We start from the raw sequence: 23,006 nt of genomic DNA on the forward strand, positions 1-23,006 counted from the left end.
GCCAAGGTCCTTCGTAACTTTACTTTCATTATATATATATAAATGCATTATAAAGTTAAAAATTTTTAAATTTAAAAAAGTTACAACACAACCGAAACATTTATTGATTTTTTTTCTATTTTTTGAACGTTTTTTCATAGAACTAATGTTTTATTTATATTTTTAATATAATCATTAAGCAATTAGTTAAATACAAATTTAAATATTAACGAATTTGCATAAAATAACTCACCCAGATCATAAGTCGACATCTGTTAACGAGGATAACGATTTAAAATTTCATATTTCCGTTAACCAATCGAACCGGCGGCGATTAAATACACAAATCCGATTGGCCGAAACAATCACTTCGATAGTCTACTCTGTAAACGGGTCGGCTGTTGCAAATGCACGCGGTTTGAGAGTATACGCTTCCCTTTACGCCGGCGAGTAGTGGAACGAACCAATCGCCTGAGAGGGGTGAACGGCGGGTGACGTCGATTCGTCACGTGATCGCAGCGATTTAAATATATTCGAATGCCGATTTTGTTCGATAGTCAATAAAATTATTTTTGATTCGTTCACGCAATTATGATTTGTGTTTTGATCCATTAGAATAAATACCGCTTATGAATTTCGCTCGATAAATTCGATTTTAAGCGTTTTAATGAGTACTGTACTGTACATATATTGTTCGATTCATCACTTTTTGTAACTTTAAACTCTACGTAGACGTGAAAAGTGGGACTTGTGATAGATACCAAGTTAAATCTTGCCAATTTCTTCTCGATTTACTTAAACTGTGTCAAAAATTTGACATTAATTAATTTAAAAAAAAAAAAATGCTTAATCAAAATTCCTTTTTTTTAATCTCATATCTTACAGTAACAATACGAAAATGTTGGTAATTTGTGGGTTTGGTCAGGGTTTTGTGTTCACAAACTTCCAATTAGGAGAAATCTCGACTTATTAAGGAATTAAGTGTATTAGCAGAAGAAATTCCAAATCCCTTCCAGCAATTTAATCTTATAAAAAGATTCTAAATACAATTTATTACTAATTATCAAATAAAAAGTATTAAAAATAAATTTTTAACAGTTTTATGTTTTATGATAGAGATTCGAGAGTATGAAAATTTACAACCAATGAAAATCGTCCTTATATATGTATATATTTCTTAGAAGTTTAGTGGGCGTATCGGATAATTACTTTCGTATTCTATAAATAATAAATTTGAAACAATGACAGAATATAATTATTTTCTATTTTAAATTCTTGTATTTTTAATATTCATCTTTACATCAGAATTACTAAATTTTTTTTTAAATTAAAAATTTACATTTAAATTAAATTTACAACTGCCGATAGGGAGCGCTAAAAAAATAATAATAAATACAATATTTAAATTAATTTTAAATAGTCCGATTACAAATGTTCAAAAGAAATATCATAGATTAATGATAAATTTGTTATTTATTACTATATTAATAATACATTTACTATTTCGTTTGACGTACGGAAAAATAACAATACAATAGGGAATTCGTTGCTGATTGGCCAATTTAAAAATTTTAAAATTTAAATTGAAAATTTCTCAACTTTTTAAATATTTAATTATATTTATAGATTTTTTTTCATTGTATCGAAACAAATTTATTCTATCAAACAAAAAACCATTAAAAATTGCTTATATCAATTTAAATATGAATTTATTCTTATCCAGATGTATGATTCATTAAGCGTGTTGTATGTAAATATAAGGAAAAAATATACAAATACTGTAAATATCTTTATTCGTAAGAAATTCATAAATGCTGAAAAAGTCCTTATTCTTGCATTAAAAAAATGGAAATTTGCTCCACCCGAAACGACGAATCGCTTCAAAATCTTCAAGATACCGAACAATAGTTAAATGCCCTATCAGATATAATAGAAAATCAATTAAGTACACATTATTACATGTAAATAGCAGTTGATCCTTATTAAATCCTCACTAATATGTATAATGTATACATGTGTATACACGAATAATTACTCCGCTCAATGGAGTTAAAGAGTTTGTAAATACAGTTCCATATTTGCGAATTCAATCGATTGAACGAAATTATCGCCATTTCTCTTAATGTCAACGAAATGTAATGATGTAATTAAGAAAAAAAATCAAATTTTATGTTTAAAGACGTTTAAGTAGATTAGATTATTATACAACTTTAAAAATTAAGAATACAATTTAACGATATTCGATACTCGATTGTAATTTAATACTCTTGTAGTAGAATTTCGCTTGGTTTTTTCTTTTTTTTTTTTTTATCAAGAGATTAAATTCATTAGCTGCTGACAAATTAAGTTTTTATAATATTTTTGCTGTTACATAAACGATAAATATAACAATAATAAGGTTAAGAAGTTTATCAAATTTTTTAAAATACTGCTAAAGTAATTGATACACATAATAATTACAAATTGATATAAATTATAATTAATAAATTGTATGAATTAAATATTATTTCTATTTTTAATACCTGTATATTGAAAATAAACTTACTTCCACCCATTTTTTTGGTCTTCTTAATTATAAAATATCTTTAATTCCCTTTCATTTTTAACCAAATTGATCTGAAATATTAAAATTATATTATTATTATTATGCAAATTAATTTCATTGTATTAACAAGAAATTTTTTTAAAATATATTTAATGTATTTTTATAATAAAAATGAAAATAAAAAAACCAATTTAAATTTTTAAAATGTTTTTCGAATTCTATTTTATATTTACTTTATTTTAATCTTTATTTTGTATTAAAAATAAATAAATAAAATTCAATTTTTTTTTGTTTTTTCTTTTTTTGTTAATACTTAGAATATATAAGAGCATTATTTTCATATAATGCAATTCTTATATTTTATTTTGATATTTATATTTGAATTTTATACCATTCCAACTTGTAGATAATGAATGTCAAGCTATAATTTTTATATATATTTATATTCTAATATGCATAAATATTTATTTTATTTTCTTTAACCTCCCCTTCTTTTATTTTTATTTTACAAATCTATAACTTTTGATATTGTACACAACAATGTCATATTTTGTAAGTTGATCCGACAGAAAACATTTTTCTTTTGCCTTTTTTTCTTCTGAATTTTTCTGAAGTGTCCCCTGTTTACTTTGAGATTTCTCAGAGTTATCCTCTCGGACGTACTTCAGCGGTTATATATTTATACTTTACTTCTTGAGAAGCATATTTACTCACTTTAGAACTTTTGACGATAACCCAACGTTATAAAATAAAAATATATATATACAGTTCCTAGAAGTATTAACTTTACGGATCTCTTTAACTGTGTTAAAATATCATCCAAAGTGATCCTCCCAAATGATGCTAATGTTAAAACTGTCGTTTTCGGAGATTAATCTACGTTATAGCCATATTAATGTTTGACACAGTTAATATGATGGCTCTCTTTCATCAATCATTGAAAGAACACGAGTGCTGTCTGAAAACTTTCATGCTCCACTAAATTTATAGTAATAAAACCATTTGAAATAATCAAGGAAATGACAAAAGACTTGCTACGCTAGCTAAAACATGGAATCAAAATGATAAAAGATGGAGAAGAGAACTAAAATATAAACCGAAATATCGCAATATTTTATCGTAGCAGACGTATCTTACTTTCTCAATGTCGACATGATTAGGTCAACGTTTATTTATTAATTTCTTATAACAGGATATGTTTGATCAAACACACAAAACTTTGTTAGTGGGTACGTCAGAGACTAAAATGTTTAGATTTTGGTGTATAATGTTGATTAGATATGTTTTATTTATGAACTTTCGGTATAATCGAGTTAGAAAATGATGGATTGGACTGTTGCAATAAGGCAACACAACGCTTGCCTCCCAGGAGGACTTAAATAGGGTCCAGTTTTCTACATAAAGTGGCCCCTTATTTAGGTGTTAAACACGTGAAGTAACTAGGGTTGCCATCTGTCCGGGTTTGACCCAGAGACTCCGGGATTGAGTGAGTTATCTCCGGGTTCCGGGGTTAATTAATATTTCTCCGGGTTGTGCAAGTTGAAATTAATATGTACTGTACAAAATTATATGAAAACCATCGCATATATTTCTTCCCCCGTGTACCGAATTACTAGTGTGGTAGTCGTTGGCATAGGCACAGTGCTGCTTTTTTTTTTGCTTGTACGATTCATTCGTAATCATATACACCTCCAATATCCAATACAGCTAGGTCACTTGCGTTACTCCTATCCAAGTCTCCCTAGTCGCTAACTGTAACTGATTTAGAACCGGCATGCACTGCAAATTATTCTTCGCATTGCAAAATGACATTGCGCATGCGTCAGGAACTTCTGTGCGAACAAACCTCACCTGCCCTCCGGGTCAGCGATTTTGAAAAGGTGGCAACTCTAGAAGTAACCCTGGAAACTCCACGTGGCTAGTCCGTTGGTGAGGCGCGAATCCGTGATCAGTGTTTGGTGTTTTTATCCACTCGGCCACTCTTTGGCATGAAAACTAAGGATTTGATAATATTCCTCTTTATTATAAATTAAATCTAGATTTAATTGTAATATTTCACATCTGTAGAGGCTCCGGAAGAGTTAGTAGAACCACTGAGTATGGGGTCATTTAGTTCGGACCCTAGACTCAGCCTTCAAAATTTAGGTTTCTAAGAAACATGGCGCATAAATTAAAATTGCTTTAGATATCATTTTTAAATTATTAAAAAAAATTTCTTTAGTAATTCGAACACAAATCATTTATCGTATTCATTCGGACACTTGGCAAATCTCATCATTAAATTTTACAGTATTTACTTGATACGTGTTCATCGTATTTGTACACGTTTCGGGCATTTTGTACCCCTCCTCAGCCAACTAAAATACAAGTTTACAAGTTACAACAATATAATAAAACATATACATAAAGGTCATGTTTTTTAAAATATACCTTTAGATTACAGATCACTGAAAGTTAAAACCATAAAATTCCTTTGCACATTCAACATCTCGTTATCCATTAAATTACAGATCTTTGTAAGGTTTGAACCTTTAAAACTCCGTTACACATCTAAAAATTTTTTTATATTTAACTTCATGTTATCCAAAATAATTTTTACATTAATTATCCCTTATACATCTATTTTGATAATACAGTAATACCATAAATTACGTACAGTACCTAGTTATTAATTTTGAATCATTATAAAATTGAAATCATTTAAAATTTCATTAACCATTCAACGTTCTGTTATTTAAATTATTTTCCATACATTTATTATCACGTTTAAATCGATTTAATAATAATACCAGAATTCGCATACCCAATTATTAATCGTATTACGTCAAAATCGAAGCAGTCCTTCCATACAGTCACGTGACAAGTAGGCCACCTTGTGGCAGCATGTTGAAAATATTTAACATAGGAATATTTTAATGTATATTGAGCCAGTTTTCGTTTATTTTATTACTTAGGTTTTTATTTATAAATATATTACTTTTGATAATCTCTATGCTTTCTTTAAACTTTCTATGATATGTTTCTTTTTCTTTGTGGAGTATTTGTACGTTATCTTTATCAATTTTACAATCATTCAGAGTGCAATGATCGTCAAAGGCGGAATTTATTCTATTGTATTTCAAATCTGCTATATGTTCTTTTAATCTGATTTTTAACTTTCTTTTAATTTCTTCTATATAATATTTATTTTCGCTGCAAGTACAATGAATTTTATATATCACATTCTTAGTTTCAGTTGGTATTTGTTGTTGTTTTTTCTCAGTGTTGAGGTGTCTTGTATACATTTTTTAATATGACGGTACTACCTTAAAGTTTATATTCCTTGTTGCGTTATCAATTTGTTCGTATAGCGTAGAGATTATCAAAAGTAATATATGTATAAATAAAAACCTAAGTATTAAAATAAACGAAAACTGGCTCAATATATTATAAAAATATTCCTATGTTAAATATTTTCAACATGTTGCCACAAGGTGGCCTACTTGTCACGTGACTGTTTGTATGGAAGGACTTCTTCGATTTTGATGTAATACGAGTAATTGGGTATGCGAATTCTGGTACAGTAGACCCCCCCTACAACATGAATTCCATGTTGTGCGAGTCACTTAGATTTTACAAATATGTGTGCTCGGCTGTGAACGCCTCACGTATTTGTAAAATCTAAGTGAATCATACAACATGGAATTCATATAACACGGAATTATCTACAGTGTTATAGGGAGGTCTACTGTATTATTGTTAAATCGATTTAAACGTGATAATAAATGTATGGAAAATAATTTAAATAACAGAACGTTGAATGGTTAATGAAATTTTAAATGATTTCAATTTTATAATGATTCAAAATTAATAACTAGGTACTGTACGTAATTTATGGTATTACTGTATTATCAAAATAGATGTATAAGGGATAATTAATGTAAAAATTATTTTGGATAACATGAAGTTAAATATAAAAAAATTTTTAGATGTGTAACGGAGTTTTAAAGGTTCAAACCTTACAAAGATCTGTAATTTAATGGATAACGAGATGTTGAATGTGCAAAGGAATTTTATGGTTTTAACTTTCAGTGATCTGTAATCTAAAGGTATATTTTAAAAAACATGACCTTTATGTATATGTTTTATTATATTGTTGTAACTTGTAAACTTGTATTTTAGTTGGCTGAGGAGGGGTACAAAATGCCCGAAACGTGTACAAATACGATGAACACGTATCAAGTAAATACTGTAAAATTTAATGATGAGATTTGCCAAGTGTCCGAATGAATACGATAAATGATTTGTGTTCGAATTACTAAAGAAATTTTTTTTAATAATTTAAAAATGATATCTAAAGCAATTTTAATTTATGCGCCATGTTTCTTAGAAACCTAAATTTTGAAGGCTGAGTCTAGGGTCCGAACTAAATGACCCCATACTCAGTGGTTCTACTAACTCTTCCGGAGCCTCTACAGATGTGAAATATTACAATTAAATCTAGATTTAATTTATAATAAAGAGGAATATTATCAAATCCTTAGTTTTCATGCCAAAGAGTGGCCGAGTGGATAAAAACACCAAACACTGATCACGGATTCGCGCCTCACCAACGGACTAGCCACGTGGAGTTTCCAGGGTTACTTCTAGAGTTGCCACCTTTTCAAAATCGCTGACCCGGAGGGCAGGTGAGGTTTGTTCGCACAGAAGTTCCTGACGCATGCGCAATGTCATTTTGCAATGCGAAGAATAATTTGCAGTGCATGCCGGTTCTAAATCAGTTACAGTTAGCGACTAGGGAGACTTGGATAGGAGTAACGCAAGTGACCTAGCTGTATTGGATATTGGAGGTGTATATGATTACGAATGAATCGTACAAGCAAAAAAAAAGCAGCACTGTGCCTATGCCAACGACTACCACACTAGTAATTCGGTACACGGGGGAAGAAATATATGCGATGGTTTTCATATAATTTTGTACAGTACATATTAATTTCAACTTGCACAACCCGGAGAAATATTAATTAACCCCGGAACCCGGAGATAACTCACTCAATCCCGGAGTCTCTGGGTCAAACCCGGACAGATGGCAACCCTAGTTACTTCACGTGTTTAACACCTAAATAAGGGGCCACTTTATGTAGAAAACTGGACCCTATTTAAGTCCTCCTGGGAGGCAAGCGTTGTGTTGCCTTATTGCAACAGTCCAATCCATCATTTTCTAACTCGATTATACCGAAAGNTATATATATATATATATATATACATGCAAAAGTTATACGAAATTCAGATTTTCTTGTCATATTTAGACGGTTTTATTGATCAATTTTATCAAAATTTCTTAAAAGAAAAATTAAATTTTATATTAAACGAATCAACGTCAACATATTTACATTGTTTTGTTTACATTTCTTTGATATAATTTTCCTGAATTCTTTAATATGTTAATATCGATTTTCAAATTAAATCAACTGAAATCTCATAAATAAATGAATAAACTGATTTAAGTATACTTTACTTTATCATCCAGACATTTATGGCATATCTTATATTTTTTTCCATCAAAATTTAATTTAGGAAAACTCGTCTAACCTTTGTTTCTTATTTAAATATATATATATATATATATAGCAATTTTTTTCTCAACATGATAATTTATTATATAAATTAATTTTATACGAAAACCACGAAGAAAAACAAGAAAGAGAAATTCGTTTAGTTAAAGATTTGGGTTGCCTGATTACATTCAAAGAGCAATAAAGAAGGACAATAAGGAAATCAAATTAGTATAACTATTTTATAAACTTAATAATAACTTTCTAAAAAGTTCGAATAAAAATTGCAGACTTATAAGGTTTGTTAGTTTGCTGCCTCGTGCATTACCGATTGAAGAATTGTTATTGCTTAGCCCACTTTTCTTCCTTTAAAACCATGAATGCTATACATCTTTTCTACGATAATGTGATTTTTCGTATTGAGAATCAATTACGAGAAAAATCGATTTTAGATAGCAGGAAAAAAATGAAAATACTTTAATGGAATTTTTATTGAGTCTACACTTTATTTATTCATAAAATGGCGCCATACGTTGTTACCAATTTTTAAACTCTCTCTTCTTTGACGTGATGTATTGTAACTTTCAAAAAAAACTGTTTAGTAATTTTTGAATGAAGTAGCATACACACAATATATCATACCTTTAAAAAAAATCACTAAATCGTTATTTTGTATCATTAAAATTGCCCTGAAAATTACTCACGAAGATTTTTTTTCATAAGCGCAGCATGAATTTTAAAGATTTTTGAAGGTACAATATAACTTTCAGAGGTTTTTCTTTTCGAATTACATAAAGCAATTTTCCAAAAATTACATTGCTTAGTTCAAAAACCCCTGAAAGTCATATTGTGCTCTCAAAAATCTTTGAAGCTCGTGTTGCTCCCATAAAAAAATCTCTGCAACTCGTGTCGTTTCTCTCACATAATACAAAAACTAAAACAAACATTCAAGAAATTCTAAAAGAACAACTTTTCGAAGATATTATTTAAGTATTTCCTGAAAAGTTTGCACTAATTTTCGACAGTATTCAAACGCAATATCGTACATTAATGTAATCTTCAAAAACTCTTGAAATCAGTATTGTGGTAGGATGAGAATAAAATAAAATAAAATTCGAGAGCTGTGCTGTGTCACTAGTTTTGAAAATTCCTAAAAGCAGTATATCTTATCTTTCAAAATCTCCAGAAGAACAATATGTCATATTTTTCATGAGTTTTTTGAAAGTTATACAATAAATCAATAATTCCTTCACATAAAAATTTCATCCAAAAATATCGATAAGATTTATATATTAAAAAATTAATAATTTTGTTATAAATGAATAAAAATCATATATATATATATTTTCGGTATGACACTCAAAAACTAGTTTCCTGTCACGAGACATTTTTCCATCCCTTCCTTTTGGTGTCATAACGCATGACATCATTTACAGCAAGAACAGCGCTTTCAAGGAACCTATCATAAGAAATTAATGCCACACTGAGTAGCGAGCACGACAGCAACAATTTAATTATTCATATTCAGAAAATTTTTAGTAATTTTTATTTATTTATACGAAATATTTCATCTTTTATTTGAGATTTCTGCGTATAGATGGCGCCAATAAAAATAAATTTTAATTAGTTTTTTTTTATTCAAATTTTTAACATTTTCCTCATTTTAAAGTAATTTTTATTTTAAAAAATCTAACGTAATTTTCAAAACATCATTTAACTATTTGTTTATCTTAAAGTATATAATTATAATCGAATATTTTATCGTTAAATTATTACACATCCGAAGTCATTATTTAATAGGAAAATCTACTTAAAATTATAATGCTTGACTTTCTTATTTATCAATATAATACTATTCGAATGGAAATATAAATTTCAATAATTTAAAGACTTTTAAATGATAATAAGAATTAAAAGGAAAATTTATAAATTAATTCATCTAATAATGGGTATTGTTTGAATACATTAATACCTATTAGAATTGCATTAATTAAATTTTAAACATATGCCAACTAAAAATTCAAATTTCTGGACAAATTCCTCTTTAATAAATTAATTTTAAAGTCTTAATTACAAGAATATCTTCATCAAAATGTTAAAATTAAATTGTTTGAAATAATTTTTTAAAAATTAATAAGTGAATAAATTAATAAATCAAATTTGTGTTTAATTACTTAAAAATTTATTTAAAAAATATGTATTTATAAAACAAAGCATACGTGGTTAAGATTTTAAAATGTAAGAATAAATTAGCAGAATTTTTAAACATATTTTACTAATTATTTATTTAAAAATTATTATTAAATATTTATTTTAAAAAAGAAAAAGACAAAAATTGAAAACTTTAAATAAAATTTTAATTTTTAAATACTTCAAAGATTTATTCAAAGATTTAAAAAAAATTTTATTCTTATAAAGTCCTATTGTTCAAACAAATAATTAATAATTGCATGTATGCTATGATTAAACCTTACTAAATTAATTAAATAATAATTACAAACTTATTTCTTTATAATTATTTTATAAAGAAATCTTTTAAAATAATTCGATTTATTATATTCCTTTCATTTTTTATTAATAAAAATTAACAATTAATTAATTACAATATTCCAAATAATACGGTTTAAAACGAAATTGAAAATGTAAATAAATGATAATGGATAAAAATAATTTAACTTTGACAACTGTATTTATTTTTATTTAAATTATTAAAGTCTTAATTAGTAGACTTTTCTTTTGTTGCTAACAACAAAAAAATTTACACGCTTATACTCATATCTGACGTAATTAGTTCATAAACCAATCAGACTGCAACAATTTCTAATGATTCTCGTCTATCATTGGTCATTACTGTAATGACGTCAATTATATCCATAAAATTCTTAAGATTGTCTTCTTCACGTTACAAAATATAATTTTCGAATAATTCGAACATTTTATAACTTTTACAGCAAATTTATGTCAGATAAGGATATAAAACCTGTAATCCATTCCTCATTAATTTTATTATAGTCGACCATAATTGAATAATAATGAAAATATATATTTTTTTCATCATAAATTACGTCTTTTCTTTATTAGATCATTTTTATGTAGTTTTTTTTTAAAGTCAAATTGATAAAAAATTATTTATGATAATTAAATTAATAAAAAATCCAAAATCGAATATTTTTCAAAATAAATAAAATTTTACTTTTGTTTAATTATAAAAATAATAATACAATTATTGTAGTTGCACGAATGATGCCATCTGTTATCAGAAATTGCAATTTCTCGAAATTTTTTTAAAGACTTTGTTTTTCTCCCCTTTCTATCAATGGAGTTAAATTAAACTATCTATCAAGTGCCTTCAAATAATAAATATCTGTTCTTTTGTTTTAGTTTACAATTACAGTATTTCTATTCTCTTCCATTACGAAAGCTTTACTTTAAAGTAAACTTCAATTCTTCTAACGAAGGCTATTTTCTATCTTATATAAACATCCAATTTTTCTTTATTTGTAACTGATTTTATTTTCGATCCTTTTCGTTTCAATCTAAACAATTTTATTAAGCTTAAATTTAACTGATTTTTTTTTTTTAATAGAAAAATGTTTCGCACATTTCAACAATTCATTTTGTCTACATTTACAACTTTAAACTATTATTGGAAATTCTCGGAAAAGAAAAAAGAAATACAAATGACAAAAATAAGAGAAAAACAAATTTTTAAAATACGAACTTGTTAAAATTAATTTAAATTTTGAAAGATTGGTATTTCGCCACTTAGCGATGACTTTTGGTTTGATAATTTGACACCAGCTGCCTATAATTAACGTACTGTATAGCACTTTAGAAATAGATAAATATACCTACAAGATTTTACCATCAATCTGGATACGGACAAACTATGGACATTTTCAAAATTAGTTACAAGTTTCGTCGCTAGGGTCTAAAACGGCGCCACTGACGTACTCTTTTCCCAGTGACGAAAGATAATGACATTTAACTAATGTTATTATCTTTCGTCACTGGGAAAAAGAGTACGTTTACATCTACTGACATTAAATAATAACTCGTGGAACAGTGAGATTAAAGCCAATTGTACAGATGCCATATTGTTTCGTCATCGCTGTATCATTTTTTGTTGTAAAATTACTACTCGGATGGGTACAGCTGTTGCATTGTTGAATTTAGCAAGGATCGGTAAACTACAGAAGAGAGGAACGTTTGAGTAACATCACGTTTATGCAAGATGGTGCAATAGCCATCGTGATGAAAGGGTAATCAGTCAGTCTTTTACAATACAAGTGACTGCTCGTTTATCCGATCTCACACCTTGTAACTTCTGATTAAGGGGCTATTTGAAAAGCAGAGTTTATATAGGCGGAGTTGCATATTTATCAGAATTAAAGAGGCGAATTAAAAGGGAAACGAGTCATTAATTCTGACATGTTTCACTCGGATGTTGCTGATGTGATAACTCGATCGCAATATGATAGTGACGCCGTTATAAACCGCCATCGACGAAAATTGTGATTATTTTTGAAATCATGTCCATAAATTTCCCCGTGTTTCGACACGGGGAAAATTATTGGACATGGTTATTAACATAAACCCCGTGCCTAAAATATTTTGTTTGTGTCTGACGGTTTTGTCTCCAGAATGATCTGAAGTGATATACTGTACTTTAATTATAAGCTAGACACACTGCAGTACAGCTGCACTCCAACTCTAATGGCATTTGAGTCATTTAATCTTATCTTATATCCGTAAAACAAGGAAAACGCCTCGATTAATTACTTTTTAATAACTTTAAACTCAACCTCAAACTGGGATTAAGAAATGTACTTCGAGTGCTAAAGTATTTCTTTACAGCATTAACTTTCTTTTATATTAATTACACAATGTGGCCGATACGTTGAAAAGTTTGCAATATTCATTAGCTGCGATTTTTATTGCTGCTTTCTAAATTTTGGGTTTGAATTTACTTTCAGCATTAATAACTGTTATAACCATTGTAATAATCGTAATTAATTTAAATGGGATTAATGTATTGATAGAATATTTCATTAAAAGTATCTTTGGTCGATTTTGTCGGTATTTCTGTTTTCGTTTAATATGTTTTGTCATTAGTCCGAAACCTTTTGTTCAAAACGATCTAAAGATGCTTTGAAACAAATGGGAAGTTTATTTTATCTGATATTACATTAACAAAAGAGGGTTGGCTTGGCATTATTTTAGAATGTATCTTAGGATAATTGCTTTTGGCATATTGCACAGTTTAATATTTTTACCAGTTCTGCGTATTTATTTGTCTTCCAGTAAATAAATAGATGGTGTATGATCATATTCATCTAAAAAATTTGCCATCACAAGGAAAAATTGAAAACACTAATGATATAAATGGTAGTACTGTTGTACTTAGCGTAAGTAGTCGTCAAAAACTCAGTATGGAGCCTATGGTTTAAAAAGGGCAAAGGGGACCCTTTTTTGAACAAATAAAATGCATTGAAAATGTTTTTTTTTATTAATAAATGGCAGTTTTAGTTTTACTAACAAAACAAATCTTCAATACTTATAGTATTAGGAGCAACTATGAGCAACACCAGGCCCATAGTGAATCCTAACACTAAATCCCAATAGATTTTCTCTCAACAGCAATGCGTTCATCACTTTTGCATCATTATAGAAATGTTTTTAACTGGAAGAATGTTAGTTCATAGAGAAGAGTTTTTAGTTTTGCTAATCAAGAAATTTGAATTCTGTTTTAACATTCTGATCACTCAATGCTTAGGGATAATTTTATAAAGAACTCATTATGCGATATTAACTACCTTTTTGTTTTTTTTAAATACAATTAATTTTACTTTACATTAACTGAGATGTTGCTAAAGATGGATGAGAAGCTGATGATCAATTTCTTCAACTTTAAGACTGTTATATTGTTTAATTTAAAAATAGCACATTTAATATTAAGATATAACCAAGTTCAGTCAATAAGAACAAGTGATTAATTTTGATCATTTTCATTGTTCTTGTGTCATATCATCAGGTTTAGTCAAAGAAGTAATTGGATGGCTTCAACAATGTAATTTTTTCAGCACTATACTGTGTTGACAAAACATTGCACCAAGCTTTATTTGGCTTCTGCTACGTATTAGCTGAATATAAGTACTCGAAAGTATAAGTAATCGGTAGTGGGTTACTCGATGGTGTAGTTTCCTACACTCCTGACCTCTTTTCTCACGGGGCCAAGTCTTCTCTCTGCTCTTATAAAAGATGCGGCACAGTTTAAATTAAAAAGTCGTAGAGCGACTTTTTAATTTAAACTGTTTCCTCCCACCAATTTTTGTTGCTCTGCGACTTTAAAATTTAAACTTATGTTATCTTTCATAGGAGTCGAGGTAAGATTTAGCCTCACGAGAAAGGGATCGGAATGCACGGAGACTATGATTTCAAAAAAATCACTATCGATTATCTATACCAGGTATTCCCAAAGTGGAGGAGGCAGAAAATTAGTCTGGGATCGATTGAAAGCGGTTCATTAAAAATTATTAGTCCATTATGTATGTGACAGTTCAGAATCATGTAAATTTAAACACCAAATAGATCTTTTCTACGAAAATGGTGGGTGAATTAATAGCAGCTCAGATTTACTTATTTTTTATTATTATAAACTGTATAAGATAAAATAAAATGAGGGAAGTCGATAAAAAATCGAGGAATCTTTGAACGAGTCGGCAGACAGTTTGAGGATTCCTAACCTAAACTGTCAAATATTGCAGAGTCAGTTGGTGCAATGTTTTTGTCTACTCCGTAAGGTATAGAAGTTGATAAATATTCTGAAGAATGTAGTAAATCACACATGTAAATGTATTTGAATAGTTAAAATTTCAAGAACTTAAAAATAAATATTTCTTTCCAAATTGAGGAACAATGAGTTATTTAACATTTTGAAATACTTTATTAATAAAAGATATTTAATTATTTGTTATGATATTATACACATTTATGTGCTTTTGTTTACTGAAATGTCGTTTAGGAATTACACATATTAACTTTGCTGGAAATTTCTTCTGAATATGAAATAATATGATCAACGATAAATCTACAGCTTTATGAAATTTCTAAATATTTTTTCTTTTCATAAAAAAATTATAAATGAACTTAAACAACGAAGTATGTACAAATATATTCAAAAATTCTTTAAAACTTCAAATTTTATTATAAATTTTGAATACTTTACACAACAAGAATATTAAAAAATTAAAATTTAAACATGTTTATCACATTTTTTAAGAATAATTTATTTTTTTTAGAATTTTCAAAAACATATTTTTATAAAAACAACAAAGAAAACAGTCTTTTATTTACTGAAAAAATTATAAAGCTCCACCCGCCATTCATCTTAAACAAGATTTATAAATGTAATTAATATAAAGACATATAAATAAATTAAAAATGTTTTTAATATAATTTAAAATATTTATTCAATTTAAAACCTTCAGTATCGTACTGAAAAATCATTCGTCTGAACGTGTAACACTTTCAGCAATTTTTAGTTTTTGCAGATATCAATTCGAATTTTATTATTTTATATATTATTAATTAAAAATATTTTTCTTTTCTTAATTAAGAAAATAAATAGCAATATTTATTCAACATAAATTATAAATTAAAAATAAATAAAAACCTTGTATAATACGAAAATTTACCACAGAAAAATGATTAAATTTCAAAAAATATATATAATATATACACACACATACAATTTTTCTCTCTCCCCTATCTCCCTATATACATATGTTGAAAGAAATATATTCTTTTTTTTATTTTATTGAGGAAAGGAGAGAGCTTATAAATCGATATCAATATCCAATAACATCTCCGATAACATATTTCCTTTTTATAACAAATAAATTCGATAACAATTGACGATATAACTGTTAAACTAAGAAAAACAAGATTTTTAAGCCTCTAAGAACATTTTTAGATATTTCCATATGAAAATTGTACTTTTATAAAAAAAAAAAATTTTAAAACGTTATAAGGATTTTCCAATTTTTTTTTCTTTTTCCATATAAAAGTTTTATAGGATGATAGCAGCTTTTGTAAATTTAAAAAATATAACATATGTAGATATTTTTAGAGCTTTTACATGTATTTTTTCTCTCTTTCTTATTGTCACATGACACTTTACTAGGCATTCGACTTAGAATATATTTAAGTCGAATTTTATGGATTTAAATGATTTTTTTCCAAGAAAGAAATGATGTGTCATCTTTTATAAACTATAAAATTCGCTGCTGAAGAGTTTCAGATGTCGTTTTTCAAATATTTGAATTGTCTATTTGTATAACGAAAAGGGGGGAATAAAAAAAATATAGCTCATGTTTTTAGAGTAATTACGCGTTATACAGTTATTATCTTTATCTAAAATTACTCTTAAAATGTTTATATACGTATATATGATTAATAAATTGAGTTTTCTACGTAAAAAGTGAATAGAAATATACTGTTCACGGGAGGACGAAACATGTCGATAATGCTAAAAAAAATGCAAGTTTATTCTTTGAATATAAACTTGATAAGCTCGATATAATAGGATTAAATGATATACTGTGAAGGAAATTCAAATATTAACTCGTGACTTGGAACGTGTCACCTGTTGAAGCAAACCTGACGGGTATAAAGTAGAACACCCTAAACAATAGAGGGTAGGGGAGTTAATAAATATAGTATTAGTTGAAATTTTATTTTGTGTGTGTTGACCTTAAAAGTTCCGAAATATTTAAAAGTGTCAAAATTTTGCACCAAAAGCAGCAGATGTGCAAATACAATTAGTGAGTAGAGGGGAGTATGTCATGCCAGATATTAAATATCTACCAGCTGAACTTATTAAGGCTTTTAGCTATGGAGCGATAGAAATTCCTTTGAATCGATCGATACCATCTTATATATGTCAGTTTGGAACCAAGATGAAATTAGAGCTATCTTTAAATATTAAAAAAATAATAATAATAATATACATTACGTAAATTTATGTAAACTGTATTATAATACAATAAAGGCTCTCATTTAAAAGTATTGTCTTTAAAGTTAATAGTGCTGTCTTAATTATCGTTGAAAATTAATCAAGCTTCTTTAATTAAATATTGATCATCTTGTAATTTTAATTTATATAGAAACTAAATATTTAATCTTTAACTTCATGTTTGTTTATACATTAAAATCAATTTTAATAGTTAAACATTTGTAAAACTTGCGCAAATAAATAATTTCAGATAGATCAATTATTTACATAATTCTTAGAATAAATCATTTTTTAAACTTTTATATATTTTATGATATAAAATAACTCACCTTAGTAAAACAGAAAAATGACGGTAAACATAGAACATCTGCCGCTAGCATTGACGAGATGGTGTGAGATGGTCACGACATACAACTCCTATCTCTATCCATAAGTTAGCAGTCCATTTAGCAGCGCTACCTCCATCTGCCTGTTTCCTTCCCCACTCTTCGCTTACGGAAGTTTCATATCACAAAATGGTTTTCATAACTTTTTGCTTTAGTATCAACTTTTCTCCCAAGGCTCGTGTTAACCATTGAAAAAGTAAATTTATAATACGTGTTAAATTGAATTAAGTTTACAAAATGGTTCCCCGATGATAAGTTAATTAATTTTACGAGTTTCGTTTTGTTGCCAAAAATTGAATAAATATGGAAGATAAGAAAGAAAAAAAAAATATTGCAAATAAGTAGAACTTACTAAGTCGTTACACGTCAAAATTTTATTAGATTTTTCCCCTCCCTCCTCCTCTTTTTTTTTTTAAAAAAAAAAAACTTTCATCGTCAATATTTTTGTTTTGCAAAATTCTAAAACTTTAATATTAAAATAGTTTCCTAAATATTTATATATTTGGTTATCAGTTTTTAAAACTTTTCATATTAAATTTTTAATTTTTATAAAGAGAGTTGATTTATTGCCACATAAAAGTGGTATATTTAGTACATTAGACAAAAATTATTGCTATATACATATAATCTTAAAATATTTACAGAATAACTTTCAGAAATAAAATTATCTTTGGAAAAAATAAATTTTTGTAGAGAAAATGAAAGTTTTTCTATATGATACATTTAGATATTGATTAGACTAGATATTTTAAATTTTTTAATGTACTACCATCTCTCTTCCTCAATTTTAAATATTTAAATTCTGACAGGCATTGCTATGGTTAATTTGAAAGTGTGGCTTTGATGTCTTACCATTTCTGACATATTTTATAAATGTTAAGATTTGTTACTTATAAAGTAATACAGATCTGTAATGTATGAAAATCTGATAAATGAGAAAAAAACTGTCAAATTTATTTTGTTAAATAAAATAGCAAATATCAATATTTAAATAAAAACAGACTATTTAAATCAAGTATATGTTTGACTGAACAATTTTTGTTTCCTGCTTGAAACTATGATGATATTGTTAGTATCTTATGATGTTGCAAAGTATTGCATCACTTGTGCCTAATTGTTTTTAATTTGTTTATCTATCTTTCCCTTTGAAATGGGACTTGTATTCTCTTTTCTAATAAAGTTTTATCATCATTATTATATTACTATATAATATTCAGAAAAACTATTATTATGCAAATAATAAGTAAAAACACTATAAAACTTAACAGTCATCTATTGAAATTGTTAATAATACAAGTTGAAGAATTATATTATAATAAAATCTAATTAAATATTATCAAATCTGTAATGTTTCTGTTCACTCAAATATTCCAAATGCATGCAAAACAACAGGTATTGTTATAATAAAATAAAAAATTCTTTGCCAATATAATTAATTATAATGGTTTACTAGTCACATAATTCTAATAAAATATTTAATTTGAATTTCTGTACCAGGCCAACAGGAATTAAATATTAATTAATTTGTCATATATACAGTTAATTTGTTACTCTATACCTGAATATTGTAGATAAACAAATCATCCAATTAAAATTTTAATAAATGTTATTCAGATAATGTTTTAATTTGTTAATTCTTCATACTATTGTTTTGATCAAAATAAAAAAAATTTATTTGATATATATANTATAATACAAAAATTTTTAAAAGAATTATGCTATAAGAAAAAAATTTATCTGATATATTTTAAATTTTATTTTAATAACTTCAAACTTTAGTTTTATCAAATTTCAAGAGAAAATTTATTGATTGTTCCCAGTAACACAGTATAACTGAGCATCAAAATTTAACAAAAGATAAAAGAATTTCACAAAAAAAAAGTTAATAAAATAAAGTGTTTTTATATGATGATATTTTATACTGAGTTGTAAAGATTCATTTAATTAAAATGAATTAATTAAGTACTTATGTTAGATATAAATAAATAAACTGAAATTTTAAAAATGCTTAACATAATTGATTTAATTATCACATTCTTCTTTTGAATAAATGAAAGGCAATTTAAGTAGTCTGATAAAATTTGTTGTTATGGTCCATTTTTAATTACATAAAGGTTTTAATCATGAATTCTTGTCACCTCTTTCTGATTTTGCCTTTTTTTCTTTTTCAGTTCCTAATATGTCTTGTTCTATTTCCCACAATTCAATCTTCTGTTCTTGAATCGCTTTCTGGAAAGGAAAAAAACAAGTCAGATAATTTTGATTTTTGTAGATATAAAATAAATAAATACACAAATTTTAATAACATTTTAAATTTAAATAAATGCATAGCATACTTATTGACCTTATTTAGTAGCTACAGTTTCTGCAAACATTTCTTGTGATAGCTTATCAATTAATGCACTCATGTATTTACTTAGTTTAATCCCTTATCATTACTCCAGATATTGATCGTTGTTGTAATAATGAGCAAAGTTTTAATAAAGTATTTCTGATAAAACTTTAAAACTGAAAATGAAATGTAGTTTGTTTTAATTGATTCTAATCAAATGGAATACAGTGATGCTGTATTCCATTTGATTGTATCGTATTCCATCAATAAATCCAAAATAAAAATAGAAATTATTCTGCCTATCATGTAACAATCTAATTTATGTTTAATTTATGAAAAATGAGAGAATTTAATAAATTTAAGTATTTTGTTTTTGTAAAGAAAAATCATCATATTCAGAAACTGGTTTGGCTATGTTTAATATATTAACTGCTCATGCATTGATAAAATTATAACATAATAAAACTTAAATAAATAATTTATCAATTTGGACATTTACTCTAGGTCAGGGGTGTCCAACCTTTGTTTCTCTGGGCCACGTTGGAAGAAGTCATGGAGTTCTGGGCCACAAGTATTTTGTGGCCCAATCCTTAAATATACTTGTATATTTAAAGATTTACCTATCTAGATTATAGTAACAAGTATTAAAACTTTATCACAAAAAAGGATATTTTAAAAAATTACTTCTACAGACACTTTTAATTTGTACTTAGAAATAGATAAATTTATTTATTATAAAGGAGACAAACAAAAATTTATTTGAAAAACACAAATATTTGTTTTATTTGGGTCATTAATTAATAAAAAAACAACAAAACACCATTTTAAAGTGCATTTTTATTCAACTTATATATTTATAAATAATATGTAGCCCAAAATGTAGTTGATGTGCCAAATTATATTTTTTATGCCAAACTAAAAAAAGGGTAGCCAAATTTGATGCAAAGTAGCCAAATCTTGCAATGCTGAAGGAATATTAAATAAAGTTAGAGTTGGTATTCCCAAATTTGGGGAAAGGAGAGAAACGTTAAATATACCTTCTGTTATGCAAGTATTAATCCTTAATTTTCCAACCTTTCTCACTTCTTTTTATCTTTTTCCCTTTCTCTTCTTTCCCAACTTTATTTAGTATTCCTTCCTCATTCACACATTTCAAGTATTTTAAAATATTTCCTTTCTATTAAAAAATAAAATATGTATAAAGGTTTACGGCTTTGTGAAACTTCTTTTTTTGAGGTTTATGCCATTGAAATAAATAAATAATAAAAAAATTTGTTGGTTTTGTTTACATGTTTATTGGACCACATTGGAACTTGCCTTTGGGCCTTGCGGCCTGTGGGCTGGACACCCCTGCTCTAGGTCTTACAAGTGAAAAGTCATTATTCAGATATCTCAAACATATTTTTGGAATTCAAAAAGATTCTAAAAATATTTTTAACTAAAGAAAAACTAACTCAGATATGAGTGTGTCATTTAGTAAATTAATGATGTCAAAAGTAAGTAATGATGACATCAACGACATGACCTGATTTTCACAGATGAAGCAATCACTAACTCTTTTTTATGATTGATGAGAATTATTCAAATTATTTAAGTTACAGAGTTTTATAAAAATGTATAAGACTATAACTGGAACTTGTTTCTAAACTTGAAATTAATTATTATATATATACAATAATCAATGTTCCCTCTAATTTTTTTTTTGTAGATAAGCAGAACATATACATCTCTGAGCAAAAAAAATTTTTCTGAGCATATATATGTATATATATTATATATTATATATATGTAAAAATAAGATTATTATACATATATATAATCTTATTTTTTCCTATAAAATTAATTAATTATAAAGTAGAGATTAAAATTTATTTTAAAACATACTTTTATACAAAATATTATCTTTTGTCAATAATTTAATGTATTTAATCAAAATATATGTAGCAGTAATCATGTTGCAGACAGAGTGAGAAATAAGTAAACAATTCAAATCGGTGTGCATGCTCACCTGCGTGGAGCATAAATTCTTGTGCGTGGCAGCAATTTGAGCAGTGCGCGGCTGCGCAGCTTAGAGGGAACATTGACAATAACTTTGCCCTCTATTTTTAAATAATTGTATAAAACTAACAACTCAGTGACAGTATATAAGCGTAATCCTATAATGTGTCATATTTTATGCAATAATAAGAATCCCACCTCTGCCAGACTTACTCATTAGGTCTGAAACACATAACTGATTTCAAGTTTAAGAACAAATTCTACTAAGAAATGAAAATACAGTAATACTTGCAATCTATTTTAAGTACAACATTGATGATACATTATATATGAGACATTGCTTCTTACCATTGAATATTGTACTTTCTGTCTACACTACCAATGAGAGAATATACCCTTAAATACTAATTTAGTACAATGTTTAAAGAGTAGACGTTCAGAGTTCTATGAAGAAAAAGCTATTGGGCAAATATCAACCAAATTTGGTATACATACTGTTCAGAGTATGCAATTTTGATTTTTGGAACCACACTTCAAAATTCACCCACTAGGGCAACACTTGGGCTGCTGTCTTCTTAATTAATTAATATGCATATTAAGTATATTTTCTAATTGATTCTCAAAATAAATACTTATTATTTCTATCCGTAGATCATTTCTATACTCAAAGATATCTTACAATTTTTTAAACAAGTTTTATTAAATAAAAATTGATGATTTCAATTGATATTTGAAGGTTAGTTATTTCATTTGTTTTTTTAAAATATATATTTATATATATATGAATATATCTTATATCTATATATATAAAAATGAATGTATGTCTGTGTGTCCTTTATGCATTACCACACCGTTTATCCAATTGCCACGAAACTTTGGGAAGTTGTTTAATATACTCCAGCGAAGGTTTGTGGCATAGTACGATTGCCATGAAGCTTTGAAAAGTTTTTTAATTTTTGAATACACTCCCGCGAAGTACATTTATCCTACGATAGATGGCGCGCGTTTACACGAGCATTCGCGCACAGTGTGTTCGATCGATTTCAAATTGTAAAGACCATTGTCCCCCTTCAAAAAATATCTGTATATATGCATTTGTAAACTGTTATTTACGATATTTATAATAATTTTTTTTAATCACTTTGATTGTTGCTGCTTCCCTCGTGTTACATAATTTTTTTTTAACCGAAAGCAGCACAACATACTGTCCAACAGG

The 23,006-nt window shown here is 27.1% G+C and overlaps 1 protein-coding gene and 1 long non-coding RNA gene across 2 annotated transcripts in view; both read right to left on the minus strand.

Annotated features, from left to right (window-relative positions):
- Positions 1–1,724: 1,724 nt before the first annotated feature.
- LOC111638063 lies at positions 1,725–17,836 on the minus strand. The gene is made up of 3 exons (XR_002758788.1): positions 17,404–17,836; positions 2,525–2,595; positions 1,725–1,896 (listed from the first exon to the last, which is right to left on the minus strand). It is a non-coding gene; the product is annotated as an uncharacterized LOC111638063 (long non-coding RNA).
- Positions 17,837–19,449: 1,613 nt separating this feature from the next.
- The window catches only part of LOC111638058 (TP53-regulated inhibitor of apoptosis 1-like), a 20,519-nt gene continuing 16,962 nt past the window's right edge, over positions 19,450–23,006 (minus strand). Inside the window, exon 2 of the mRNA XM_023383690.1 lies at positions 19,450–19,689. Within this exon, the coding sequence (XP_023239458.1) occupies positions 19,582–19,689 (108 nt within the window). The 3' untranslated portion in view covers positions 19,450–19,581. The remainder of the gene's footprint in view (positions 19,690–23,006) is intronic.

The sequence above is a fragment of the Centruroides sculpturatus genome, unplaced genomic scaffold, assembly GCF_000671375.1.
Source record: "Centruroides sculpturatus isolate CEXI.00-Female unplaced genomic scaffold, Cexi_2.0 scaffold1077, whole genome shotgun sequence".
Taxonomy (NCBI): domain Eukaryota; kingdom Metazoa; phylum Arthropoda; class Arachnida; order Scorpiones; family Buthidae; genus Centruroides; species Centruroides sculpturatus.